The sequence below is a fragment of the Ctenocephalides felis genome, unplaced genomic scaffold (assembly GCF_003426905.1).
Source record: "Ctenocephalides felis isolate EL2017-DRISC unplaced genomic scaffold, ASM342690v1 CF-g0.4_SCAFFOLD_03572, whole genome shotgun sequence".
Taxonomy (NCBI): Eukaryota; Metazoa; Arthropoda; class Insecta; order Siphonaptera; family Pulicidae; genus Ctenocephalides; species Ctenocephalides felis.
In genome coordinates, this window is record NW_020539726.1 from 19,634,046 (window position 1) to 19,649,141 (window position 15,096).

A 15,096-nucleotide genomic window follows, 5' to 3' on the forward strand; every position below is an offset into this window, starting at 1 on the left:
TGATTAGTTTTTGGCAAAGGTAGGTCTAGCCGTTCCGAAGATACGGGGAAAAAAGTGCCGAAAACGGTAACTCAGTTTTTAAGAGAACGGAGCGTCCGATTTGAATAATTCAAAAAACATTTTACTTGTATTGAAAAGATGAAGAATCGATAAATTTTCATGAAGGTAGGTCTAGCGGTTTCGGAGATATGGAGGAAAAAGTAAAAAAATGAGCCATTTGGCGGTCAAAAATGATTATTAGACATATGCACATCAAATTATCAGATATTTTATAGAGATTTTAACAATAAGTATAAGTTTTGTTAACATTCCTATGGGTTCCGTACCAATGCTTATGCGTTAGACAGCGACGCGGCGCTTACGCGCTTTATATTTTGTCCCTATGCAGTTAAAGCAGTACGATTGCTTTGAAAAAAGATTCAGATCTTCCACAATATGTCAAAATAAAGAAAAAAAAAATTTCTTTCAAAAAAAAAAATTAATTTTTTTTTTTTTAATTTTTAAAAAAAAAGTAATTTCTTGTCCAATTTATAGTTTCTCAAAAATCTTATTTTATCAAAAATGTTAATCGTTTTTAAATAAATAATAATTTTTGGTACGGGAAGTTCCAGCAATTTGCCTTAAGGCACGATGCCTTAATTGCCTTAAGACAGAATTCCACTTACAGCTAGTTGTTATTAATATGAAATTATAATGTTTTACATCAATTTTTCTGGTATCACATCAAATTTATATACGCGTTAAAGGGGACTTTGTTATAGAATTTAATGAAAAATATAAAATCAATTTAAAATGCGAATTAATTTTAATATTATTAACTCATGCAGTTATAAATATGAAATGAAAATAGTAAAAAAAAATAAAAACCTTGAGTGGGATTCGAACTCTCGACCATAGACGAAAAAATTAGAATTCGCCGACGTTACTACTCGGACAATCTCACGCTAAAAAGAAAAAACGCTCCATGCTATGTGTACAGATGGTGTACAGTGCGCTGCTTAAATGCAAACTTTAATTAATTTTTTTAATTAAACCGCTTTTTCATAGGCCTCTAATATTTTACCACAGTCAGTTTGGGCATAAAATCTACCATTGTGCCAAATTTCATCAAAATCCCAGACGAGCAATGCGCGGGTTCTCCTTGTAAGATTTTTAGAATTTAACAAATTGAGATTACAAAATTTTAATTTTGTATGATTATTTAATATTAATAGAGTTAGAAGTTCATATAAAAATGCAAATATGTTTTATCTGTTCGATCACTTACTTATTTTATTATTTTTTTAGTCAAACCATGTATTAGATTTTTTTAAAAAATTATATTCAAAATAAGAATTTTAAGCAGAATTGTGATCATATATTTAATTTCTAATAATTAATTAATATTAGTGAAATTAAAAGTTGATATATAAAAAACGGAAAACTTCAATAGATTTCCATCTGAGATTTTTTTTGTAAATCATAGCCAAATACTGCGATAAAATTAATTATAAAATGATTAATGAATAACTGAATCATAAATAATTTCATAAATAACAAAGTAGGATAAAATCACACATGTTATAATAGTTTTTTTTTTCATTGCAAGCAGCCATAATAAACCTTTTTTATTGAAATATTTTTATATCTCAGGCATAAGGTATGCCTTGTATAAAAGATTATGCAACAAATATTTCTACATACGCATTATATAAATTCACAACCTATTTTATATGTTTTTAATTGCATTACTAAATGCATATATGCTATATGCTAGTAATGTAATTCTTTACGACTAACTAAATATATAGGGACAAATATAATATAAAGAAGGTTTGAATTTTATGCACTTAGTGTGCCCTCAAACTCTCCGAATAATGTGTTTGGAATATATAGTAATTATTATTTTTCTCTATTGTAAAAAATTCGATTAGAGCCCGAAAACCTCAATCCCAATTGTCGCAAATTGCTTTTGTCGCTGAGCGATAATGGGCTGCGGAGGATCAAAAGCGACCACGGTCGCCATAGATCCGGCGAACTCACAACAAAGCGACGGAGGCGCGGCCACTGCCGAAATGGGAGGCTCAAGTCCGGTTGCCAAATCGCCTACGACGGAACGAGTGCCCACTCCAGCAGGTGAGTTGGGAAAATATTTTTATTCGCGAAAAATATTTAGTTATATCATTACATCTTTAATCTTGTATTAAGATTGTGAAGATGTGATTATTAACTCAGAGTATACCAAAAATACGAAAGCTTCCACTAAAGCAAATAATTATGCTATTATTAGTATCTAGTAAAATAGCTAGAGAAGTTGGGTAAATCATCCTAATTCATTCCGAATACTTATTTTTGTCCGAATCCCGTGTGATGATTCTAAATCGTAGCCAAAGTTTCAATTCAAATCTTTTCTATCACTTATAAGAAATACCCCACACATATCATCACGTAAAATTATTATAGAAAATTATTTTGAATAAGGCTTCTATTAATTATTAATTAATTTTTTATTAATAAGCCCGGTTTGGCCGGGACAGTACCGTATTTCAACCTTTTTTTTAAAAGCAATATTTACTCGGATTTGGATCTTTTGACCCGGATTGTCCCGGTTTTTTTTTTAATTAAATTTTAAATTGATATGAAAACAAACGAACAAATGCTATTGTTTCAAAATAATTATGAAGAAAATTAGAATTTTATAAAAGGCTCAAAAGCGATAAAAAACATATAGAAACAAAAGTCCGCAACTTTTCCGCAACTCCGACTAATAAAAAATGTTTCATATAAAAATGTATTCTTAAATAGCATTTGTTAATCTAAAGACACCCTTCCCCTTCCGTCCCGGATTAGCATAACTAAAAAATGCAGGTTTTGGCTTAAAAAAATTTGGTCACCTTGCTTCTATTTATTTTATTTATATTTTTGCGTACTTATGTTTAAGGCCTAAGGACTAGCAAAACCATGTTGTGTTTAATTTAAAAAAAATAGTAGTAAAAAAAATATTTTATTTATTCCTTGTAAGTTCTAAATTTTTGGCAACGTCTTAATTTGCAACGTATCAGCAATGTTATACAAATTTGAGGCGCGACTTCATATTTTCCGTATTTACTCGACGTGTTGTTGGAAAAAAGTATTTGTCAAAAATAAACTTATTAGAGAAGTATAAAGTTGATTAGAATCTCTTATTGTTTCACAAAGTCAAAAATGTCATGACACGTATCTTTTTTCTATTGCCAACTCCGCCAACTAATATTGCCACATTTTACAGTAAAAATTTGATTATGATTTTAGAATTAGGTCTTAACTGTAATTATTGTTAGGGTTGGTTTTAAATAAATAAGGCCTATCCGTGTCACTACTGCATTCAATAAAAAATAATTAGTATTAGAAAAATTCAAATAATATAGATTCATAGACACAATAGAAGAGATCCATAGACTCAACGTTGGGTTGTTTTGCAAGAACCGTGTAGATAGAAAGTATCATTAAGTAAGTTTCGATTGGTGTTCAAAAGCTAAAAAAATAATTTTGTAATTATACAAAGTAATTTTTGAACATTAAGTAAAATATCCCCTGTCAAAGTGGTCCGGAACATAAAAGTTTTAATTTTTAAAGATCAGACATCATATTATTTAATTAGCTTGCCTGCAAGAATGGTTAAAGTTTACAAATTTGAAATAAAAGAGACATGTGAGTGGATTAAAGTATCAATTCTCCAATAAAATAGTAACGTTAGGGCAACACTATTTTACGGTTTTGTCTTCATATGACTTTCTAGTAAAAACTGTCTAAAATGCTATTTTTTGTATGTAACGATTGAGAGCACGGCAAATAAATAGTTTTTTGGCAGTTTGTTATTGTCAATTTATACAAAAACCATAGATGAGGATATGACCGTAACAAAGCGTAACCGTACCATTTCTATTTTATAAGAGAATTGACTTCTAAATCGTGCTAATAACATTTAATTTATTACTGGTTTATAAATGCTAATGTCTGTAATATAACCTACATTATCTCATAAATATCATGAATATATTATATTTTAATATTGTCTAGGGTATAACCTTACTTACTTGATAGATACATTTTGGTAGGATAAGATCAATCTGAAATTAACGGCAAAGTATACTCCCAAACTCGACATACAAACATTACAATTGCAAACTACTCCGCACATTCGCCACATATTCTCCACAGTACCTGCATGCAAGTAATACTTTTTATTAGGGGTCATCCATTAATCAAGTGATAGGTTTTTAGGATTTTTGACTCCTTTTCCCTCCTTGGCAAAACTTGGTGATATTTAAAATTACGCCCCTTACCCTTCTCCCATTCAACATCACTTCTTTTTAGTATCTAAAAAAAGGTTAATTTTTTTTTAATTTTTCGAAAAATTTTGGATTTTTTTTAATTCAGGTAGAAAAAGATACACGTGATATCTCACTAGAGCCCTTTCTTCCCCACATGATATTTTGTGGTTGTGATTTGTCAAACCCCTTAACTCTTTTTAAGCTTCACGTGATTAATGGACGCCTCCTTCTTAATTACTCGGCACACAACACCGATAGCAATCATTTTTCACAATTTTGGGATTTGATTCTTCATTCTCATTTTAATTTAGATCATAAAGTTTTATGCTAATTTGGATAAAACAACAATTTATATTGATAATAAAATTCAAACAAAATAAGTAAAATTATAAGAAATATGAATAATGAATGACTCGATTTGTGTAACTTTTTAGCTATAATTATTTATTTATTATTTAGCTGATAATTTGGCTAAAGTTGATAATTATACTAATTATATAAACAAAAGCCCATTCTATATAATCTTTAGAATACTAATTAATTTCAACTACACTTCGAATGGTATTAATTTAAACCTATATCAAACTGCAAACACATTTCTTGATTTCATTCATCAGATTCATTCGAAGGATAATAGAAGTAAAACTGCTTATTAATTTGATTGATTAGCAGTTAAATACACACCGTTTGGTATCATTAGTAATTGCCAAGCCAAAAAAATATATTTATTTATCAGATTGAGATTTTGATTTCAGTCACTTTGATTACAAGTAATTTATAAAAACTACATATATGCTTTTCGCTCAGTCGATATAATTACGAAAAAAAGTCAAATTCACATGATAAATTACTGTTATTAATATTATCAATCGTTATGTGTAATCTAAATCAAATTAAATATATGCTAAGTATGCGAATATCATCATTATACTTATTTATCTATGAATATCATCAAAATGGGAAACTCGTTTATTTTCTTATTTATTATAATATATTAAATATTATTTTATATTAATATTAGAGATTAATGTATTATTTAAATTGATATTTTTATATCAAAAAAAACAATTTAACCACTATTAATACCTATAAATTCTATGTACGAGTATTATACTTATCTAGTTTTGTTCATGATACAAGAAAAAATCTGCAAATCTCCCAAGTTAAAGTATTGCAAAACGTATTATTTTTTTATTACTTTATTTACACTACATTACATTAACAATGCTTTTTATAATACAAAACAATATTTCTTAGGTTTTTAGAAGATCAAATAAAATAATGAATTTTACATAATCCATTAATATAATGTTCATTACTAGTATATGTGTAAATTCAAAATATACAGTAAAGTGTATTTTTATATTTGTATGACAGAAATATTTATCTAGTGTTTGTTAATATGATTCCCTTTAATAAAATTATTGATTTGATTTAACCTGCTTGCCTATTGATTTTCCATACACAAGAAATTAGTTCCTGAAAATTATACTCACAAATTCCTAAAACATTATGTCTAATCTAATAATGTAGTCTTAATTGTGCAATTTATTTGGCTCTTCAAATTGAAAAAATCTACGTAATATATTAAATTATTATTAAATTTTCTAATACATATATATACTAATTTTGTTCAATTTGCTCGCCAAGCATTTGCCAGTAACTATTTCTAGTGGCATTCAATTTTATATACGATTATTTTATTTTCCGAAGTAGTTTATATTTTTGCCAGAATAATCGATTTGCCCAATTTTGATTTCTCGACGTTTTATGTCATTATAAATCGTTAGAAACAAAAAATGCTGCTCCGATTTCAAAAATACAAAAGTCATTTGATGTAACTTGAAAAGAGCTTTCGCTGGTTAGATCGGCTAGGCTGTTTATTTTTCCAGAATTAGAAGATAAGTGCAATTTTTTTGCCAACGTTTTTGCGAAGAATTGTGAACCGATATTAAAAACCTTTCAATTAAATTAACATCTGTACGAGCCTGCAAGCCGCCCGTATTTATTGCACAATATATTTTAAGATTTACTCCTTTTTTATTTTAAGATTTAATTTTTAACTTTTTTGATTTTAAGATCTAATCACTGGATACTGGTTGCAAAAGGGTTTAAAAAAAGATTTTTATGAAACTTTGTATCATCATAGAATTCATAACAAACATTCTAATGTATTATATGTCTACAAAAAGTGGCCTAATTATAAAAATTATTTGAAGTTCGGAATAACGAAACACGTTTTTAGGACATACGACGGGTGTAATAGGAACTAGAAATAGTATAGATTAGTTGTAGTGATGAAAAATTATCTTAAGGAAAGGGTCATTTAGATTTTTTTAAGCCAATGAGGCAAAAATAATAACGCTAAGAGTTTTGTGAGAGTTTTTAAACTCATTACGGTATCCTAAAATTAGAATGTTGATGGTGTCCTTATAGGTCCAGGAAAACAAATTCGAAGGCCAAGTCGTGTTGCTCCACTTGGTGCTAGCACTGAAGATCTGCAGGCTGAAGAACTGCCTGAAGGAGATATTAAAGAACAGAGAGGTATCTAAACTATTCTATACAGAACACGATCGCATTATAACATAATGACAATTTAAGTTCAATTTTATTATAAAATATTTAATATGTACTAATTCTTTTTAGTTAAAACAATATAAATCCATTTAGTCGTTTACTGAATAGAACTTAGTAAACATAGGTTTAAGATTCATTTATTATGGTTGATCGGAAAGTAACTTCGATTTTAGAAACATTTTGGGACGTAATTTTCGTACAAGAAACAACTACTTTAATTAATTATGTATTTGCAGTTTTGATTGAACATCTTTTGTCATATTTCTGGTATTAGCATAATTCCGAAATCATAAATATTTTGATCGTTATTGGCAAAAAACTGATCAAAGTGCTATTTGACAGGCTGATTTGAGGTGAAGGATTTACCGCCTAAACATTTTTTTAGTGGCCGGAACAAATAATGGTCCGATGATGGCAAATCAGGAGAATATGATAAATATGTCATTGGGTCCTAATACAAAAGCTTTTGGCGATTGAGCAAACTTATATGAGATCTTGCGTCGTCTTGATGCAGGACTATACCTTGCTTGTTTGTTAATACTGACGTTTTCTATTGAAGTATATTATTTAGTTTATTCAGCTGATAATATAAAACAACCGAATTAACCGGTATGTTATCCTAGAAAAGCTGAAAAATGAACAATTCCTTAAAAATCTTACCAAACATACTGCATCACCATTTTCTGGCACATTTCAGTTTCGCACCTGTTTTGAGCAGGTTCTTCTTTTTTGTTTCATAGGCAATTGTGTATACTGTGTCCCTTACATTTCATTTGACATTCCTAGTGACAATTTGCTTCAAAACTTGATAATTTTCAAGACTTTTCAGAGGCGAATTGCGGACGCCAGTGCAACGACACATTGTTCTTTCCATGAGAAACATACATTAAGTTTCGAGGATAATCTCTCACTTTTTGAGTGGTCATGGACTGTTAAATTAGATAAATTTTTAAGCAATGGGATCTCATGTATTGTTATTCGCCGGTTTACATCAACTAATGCCTTTCTCGCGTCTTTATCAGCTTCAACTGTATGCAATTTAGCAAATCAATTTTGGCACTTTCGTACTATCAACACGTCATTTCCCTACACATCGGTCAATTTCATTTCGACTTGAACAGGTTTTTTTTGCCTTTTCTATAGCAAAAGAGTAAAATATGTCGAAAATGCTGCTTCAATCTTTCCGTATTCAAAGTGACACCATCCAAAAACTACTGCATGTAATTGATCCGAATTTTTTTCACACAAACCTCAAAATACAAATTTTCAAATCATATAATAATTATAGGGCTTAAGTGTGATGGTAGATTAAAAAAATATAAATAAATATAAAAAAATATAGTTAAATTCTGGTGGTAAAAAAACGAAGTGACTTTCCGAACAACCTTATAAATATATTTCGAGTCGCTTATATAATTACCTATATTTTTGGATCGATCGAATACTAGAACATGAGTGAAATTTAATAAACTTATCATAATTTAAAACAGCATTATACAAACACAACATTTTTCTAATAATCAATTCTGATAATATTTTAATATATTAATGATTGTAGTAATACATAGATCATGAACATTTTTAGGTACCCCCACCAAATGTTTTGATGTGAAACAATATTGTACAAAAATTTTTCATAAATAAGAATTTACATTAAATAAAATAATAATTATTCCATTATGATTTGTATAATGAATTTATACTTGTACTACTACAATACTAAAACTGTATATGGAAGTATTATAATAACTTAGTATTTAAAATAAATACAAAAAGCAGCTAAATTTTATAAATACTTGATAGATGCTTATATGAAATAAATTACATACAATTTTAATCAATTATGAAGTAGAAATTTTATATTTCATTCGTACATGCATCAATATGGTCGCAAGTTATAAAAGTAAGGACAGATCATTTTTAATAAATATGTTTATACCTGTTGAATTAAAATTTTAGATTTCACTTTATCGTAGGATCTTAGCATTGTGACGTTTTATAACAAGATATCTTTGACAAAAAATAATTTGGGCATGCTTTTGTCATCAGTACATTAGTACCATGTTGATATTATATTTTAGAACAAAGTATCATACTAATAACGGATAGTGTCACTAGGTATATTTAATTATTATATTTTAGTGTAGGAAACTGATCTAGGAAAATGATTAGATACAGCGCAATTTTTAGCTGATCATTAAAATCTAAGCAATCATTTCTCAAATAGAAAATTGTACAATTGGCCCTATTAATTAGTTAGATTACTAACTTTAGTATCTATCACTCTTACTATATATCCCACGCACAAGTTATTTACTTTTCATATGTTTGATTATAAATAGTTCATTATAAAACAACAATAAGCTTTGTAGTTGTAGTTTTAGCAGAGACGAATAAAATCTAACAGAACCAAAACGCCAAATTAATCGCAATTAACCAACCACACACTAGTTTCTTCCATGATGGAAGATCCATATTCATCGCACACACCATCGCACTAATTTGACAGACTCAAACAATGATATTTTTCAAATACTGAATATTAATTACAAATATTAGATCTTTGTTCGAAAAAGCAAATATATCTAGCTAAGTAACGTCCTAGCTATCCCTATTGGCTTCCATGCAAACGCCACCCACCATATATAATCGAACCACCAAATATTTAATTGGTTCTCTACTTTCTGAACCTTCAAAAAGTACATTGAAATCTGTATTTAGTTGTTAGGCACAAATCAAGAACTAATATATATTAAATGCCATTCTATGAAAGCTTGCTTGAACTAGCGTAGCAGCAGTTTTTAAATTACTATGATAACAAAAATGTTTTCTTTTTCTAGTTACGGAGCAATCGTTGGCTTTCGTAATTCCGTTTGAAGATGAACCTTCAGAAGAAAGTATCATTAAAAAACATCCACCTAAAAGACTTCAAAGGCTTGAAGAAAATGCCGGCCCTTTACCAACATTGGAAGAAATAACAGAAAAACAGGCTGTAGTTGAAATGAGAAGGCAGCAGGTTTTTGAATATTTGTTGGCATTCGATTACTGAGATATTTCCAAAGTGAACGTTTTTCTTCAATAATTGGATAATTAGTGTGATTATTACCATACTAAAAACATAGATTTCTTTAATGGGCAATTTTCTATTAAATGCTTTAATCAGTATTATTTAATAAATCTCAACTTTTTTTGAAATGTGACTCCGATGAACTTCAAAGTGCGGTGTAAACTTTTGATTTTTTTAACATAATATATTACAAATTTGCATAATTTCGTAAATAGTAAAAAATATTGGCAAATACAAAGAAAAAATCTATTGCCTTATCTAAAAAATATTATGTCTTTTCAGATTTTGCAGAGTCGTGTGCTGTCGTCTAAAAATATGAGAAATGGTAAATCTATTGATGCTGAAAATCCAGACGAGGATGGACTCCTGGATGTCGATTGCAATGAGATTGATGAGAACACTGAAATTAATGGAGAGACTCAGGATGAAAATAAATCTGAAAATAAAGAAAACATTAAAAATAATAATTTATTAGTGCCAGAAAATGATAATGAATTTGAAAAAAATGATGCTAGACCCCCTATTGAAGACTCTAATAAGAATAGTGAGCAACTAGAATCGTTGCAGTCAGCTAAAGAAACTGCAGTTGAAACTGATAATGTAGAAAAAGAAGGAGTTGATTATTAGATGCATAAAGATACATAATTTATATATACATATATATATATATACATATATATATTAGAGACTAGGGTGGTCCTGAATTTGGATATTTTGAATTAAAAATTTTGAAAATTACAAAAATGAATTAAAAGTGAAAATTCGTGTCATTTGTTATTGAAAATTCGACGTTCTGCAGAATTTTTGAGAATTTTTCTATGCTATTTCCATACAAAACTTTGATTGAATTACGCTCTATCTAAAAGAAAATATTAAGAGCTAAAACTTTCAGAGAATTGTTTTTTATCAATTTGGAACCAGTTTTTTTATCATTTTGGAACCACCTGGTGGTAGCAAGGAAATTCAAAAATGTCTATATTAAGGACCACCCTAATATATATTTCAGAGTGTTCTATTTATATAAACCTATGTTGAAAATCTACTAAATATTCATTTTTAATGCGTCTATTTTACTTTACTATTCTTTATATATATATATATATATATATATATATATATATATATATATATATATAACAAATGTATTCTGAGTGGATATAGATATTGATTTTGGAAATATGAACAAACAACACTCTTCTTGCACTAATTTATTAAATAATAATTTTCACAAACGTTTCGAGACTAGGTTTGTCTCATCATCAGTGTGTTATGATTAAAAAAATTTTTAAAATATGGAAATCTAAATTAGCATTTTGTGTTTTTCATTACAAGTCGTTCACTGCGATCTGCTCTGTTAATACCAACGGTCGTCGGTATTCGTATTCTCTACCACTTGAAAACCACGTGGTTATTATATGGTTATATTATATATATATATATATATATATATATATATATATACGTAAATCGCTTCACTCAAGTTCGTAGGATAACTAAGAAAAACTCATTTTTTTGGTAAATTCTTTTTTTTTTCCTTCAATATAGTTTGCTTCGAAGACGATAAGACAATTATAGAGAACTTAAAACTTTTCAAAACCATTTTTGTAGTACGATTTATACTTACAATTAGCCACTAAATTCGGCCATCATCACATCATTTGGCAAATATTTCTTTAGAGCGGGCATCCTTTTAAGATCTGAGAACATGATATGGTCACTGGGGAACAGATCTAGATAATATAGTGAGTCAGGAAGCGATTTGGAGCCTAATTCATTTTTTGTTTTTTCACTATTTTCACGGAATTATGATTTGGTGCGTTGTCCTGACGGAGCAGCACTGTTTTTATTTTTAAATAGGGCAATTTTTCCGGTTACGATCCTTCAATGCTACAATAAAGTTATACAATAGTCACTGTTGATGGTCTGGAAGATAGTTGATAAATATCATTTTTTGCATAAAACTGACGCCATATAGTGCAGTAAACGGAGAGGAAAAAAGGGTATAACCTCTGAATTTTTTTACTGTGCTCCGAATTGAATGAAATTTGGGAATTAGGTTCATCTTACCCTCAAGTTCAAAAGTGAACAATTCGGGTTGCGCTATAACCCCCCGGGGGGATTACCCCCCTTCTAAATTGTGTAATTACATTGTTTCAAAATAACGTCGGAAATCGATAAAAGAACTAATTATAAGAAAAAATGTCTGTTATAGTTTTTCAAAAAAACTAATACTTTTCAAGTTACTGGCCACTAAATATTCATATATTTTTGGCGTTTTTCTTCGTTTTTTTGCAAATATCTCCTAAAATATACCTTCTAACGAAAATCATGTAATGAACAAAATAATGTCGATAAAAATCTTAATAAATCGGTATTACATAAAGTGTTCTAGGAAAAACATTAAGCAAGATTTGAAACAGCAAAATCGTTTTTTATTTCGTTCAAGATTTAATTGTTGTATTTAAAGCCATCTAGTGTCGAGGTTTTACATTTTATGCATTTCGGTGAAATTGGGTTTTATAGTGCTCAACATAAGCTTTAAAATGAGTGCTGTTACAAGTTTTTTGCGTGTAAAGTGAGTGAGCTATCATGCAAATAAGAAGCATATACGATGTTTTTTTCTTCTAAATCATGTGGTTTAATGAGCGCCGTTTCCACCAGAATTAAAGTAATTCACATTCCATCTAGAAATCACTTCATTGTAGACCTCTTGATGGATTCTAGCAGATTCACTACTTTAGTACAAACTATTTTCAGAAAACTCACGATTTTATAAAAGCTTTTTTTTTCAATTTGCGCGGCCGCGCTGTCTTTAAACATTCATAACTCTGTCAATTTTTGTGTGAAAGAAAAATAATAAAAAACAATAATAAGCCAGAAAGATCCCTTTGATTTTGACCTATATGCTTTTATACGTATCTTTTATTACTTTTGAGATATAATGAAAATAATTTCGATTTTTTAAAAAATTGGAAAAAAAAGTTTTTATAAAAGCGTGAGTTTTCTGAAAATAGTTTGTACTAAAGTAGTGAATCTGCTAGAATCCATCAAGATGTCTCTAATGAAGTGAATTCTAGATGGAATGTGAATTACTTTAATTCTGGTGGAAACGGCGCTCATTAAACCACATGATTTAGAAGAAAAAAACATCGTATATCCTTCTTATTTGCATGATAGCTCACTCATTTTACACGCAAAAAACTAACAGCACTCATTTTAAAGCTCATGTTGAGCACTATAAAACCCAATTTCACCGAAATGCATAAAATGTAAAACCTCGGCACTAGATGGCTTTAAATACAACAATTAAATCTTGAACGAAATAAAAACCGACTCTGCTCTTTCAAATCTTGCTTAATATTTTTCCTAGTACACTTTATGTAATACCGATTTATTAAGATTTTTATTGACATTATTTTGTTCATTACATGATTTTCGTTAGAAGGTATATTTTAGGAGATATTTGCAAAAAAACGAAGAAAAACGCCAAAAATATATGAATCTTTAGTGGCCAATAACTTGAAAAGTATTAGTTTTTTTGAAAAACTGTAAAAGACATTTTTTATTATAATTAGTTCTTTTATCGATTTTCGACGTTATTTTGAAACAATGTAATTACACAATTTAGAAGGGGGGTGATCCCCCCGGGGGGTGATAGCGCAACCCGAATTGTTTTCACTTTTAAACTTGAGGGTAAGATGAACCTAATTCCAAAATTTCATTCAATTCGGAGCACAATAAAAAAATTCAGACTCTAAACGCTCCGTTTACTGCACTAATAACCTTGCGACCTAATTGGTTAATTTTTTCCTCGTCATTGTGTCTAGTCTACTCGACTAACTGTTTATTCGACTCCGGAGTGTAGTGTTGAATCCAGGTCATATCCATGAAGAAATATTGATGCAAAAACTTAATTTTATTTCGATTAAACAGCTCCAAATACTCTTGGAATCATCAACTCGTTATGCTTTCGGACAAATGTGAGTTTGCGCGGCACCCTTTTAGCACAGAAGTTTTTCCTATTCAAATGTTCATGAACGATTTGTCCAGCGCATTATATTGATATCTTTAGGGTGTTAGCTATCTCAAGCAATTTTACTTTTTGATTTTTCAAAACCATTTCCGTGGACTTTTTTCAGCATAGTCAGTGTCTGTATGGCCACGATTAAAATCAGCAAACAACTTCTTCACCATCTACCTCGATTTGTAACAGTTCAGGTTATACTTATCAAGCGATACTTTGGCAGCAATGGTATTTTTATCCATCAAAAATCATTGATAAATCAACCCACAAAATTGCTTTGAATTCATGGTTACGAAAAACTCAAAGATAGCTGCACTTGAACCTGTGTAACTTGTAAACTAATCGTCGGATTGTCATTAAATTTTGACATTTATCTTTTTAAAGGTGCTTTCTACAAATCGTGTGGATGATTATATAGCTACATCATTTATGTTTTATCCTACGGACTTATTGAGTGACGTTATATATATATTAGAGATGGGTAACTCACTCCGGAGTTATCACTCCGATACAACTCCTCCCTCGGAGTGAATCCGAGTGGAGTTGTGTCACAGGATTTGTCATATCCAACTTCCTTAAATTGGTATTAAATCTGTTAACTCGTACAGGCATTTAGTGTTTTTGTCGTTTTTGATTTGGGAAGGAAGCGGTCACTTTCTTGTCTCGCAGGCGGTTTTATGACCTTTTTTAAGTATAAAAGTCAAAATAAATTCCATTGTGTATTTTCCAGAAAATACAAAAATGTTACTTTAAAGATACAGAACAATGAAATTGTATTCAAGTGTGAATAGCTCAAATGTATAATTTATTAAATAGTAAAGGGTCATATTTCTAACTACGACAATCTTTAGCCGTAAACATACCGAAAAATATAGGAAACGAAATACATTTATTCAATATTGTTTTTCCCATAGCCTGAAATAACAAATTTATCAGTGATTTCATTAGTATTTAAGCAGTAAAAATATTCAGTATTATATTATTACTTTTACACAATTATATAATTGTGTAAAAGTAATAATATGCTAATCGAACTACGCGATATAATATTAATTTTCAAATGGAAATAGCAGAAGAAAAATTTTGAAAGCAGAAGTATTATGTTTTGCTTTTATTACAAAGTTTACTACATAATT

The 15,096-nt window shown here is 29.2% G+C and overlaps 1 protein-coding gene across 1 annotated transcript; it reads left to right on the plus strand.

The window, feature by feature from the left end:
* The first annotated feature begins 1,967 nt into the window (after positions 1 to 1,967).
* On the plus strand, positions 1,968 to 10,563 carry LOC113388201. The gene is made up of 4 exons (XM_026625602.1): positions 1,968 to 2,115; positions 6,729 to 6,836; positions 9,710 to 9,885; positions 10,219 to 10,563. Exons 1-4 carry the CDS (start codon positions 1,968 to 1,970, stop codon positions 10,561 to 10,563), a joined length of 777 nt encoding a protein of 258 aa, XP_026481387.1.
* Positions 10,564 to 15,096: the final 4,533 nt, after the last annotated feature.

Coding starts and splice junctions, on each gene's coding strand:
- LOC113388201 (XM_026625602.1), top strand. CDS start 1,968: ATGGGCTGCGGAGGATCAAAAGCGACCACGGTCGCCATAGATCCGGCG. Junction 6,837..9,709: donor AGATATTAAAGAACAGAGAG/GTATCTAAACTA, acceptor TTCTTTTTCTAG/TTACGGAGCAATCGTTGGCT. Junction 9,886..10,218: donor TTGAAATGAGAAGGCAGCAG/GTTTTTGAATAT, acceptor ATGTCTTTTCAG/ATTTTGCAGAGTCGTGTGCT.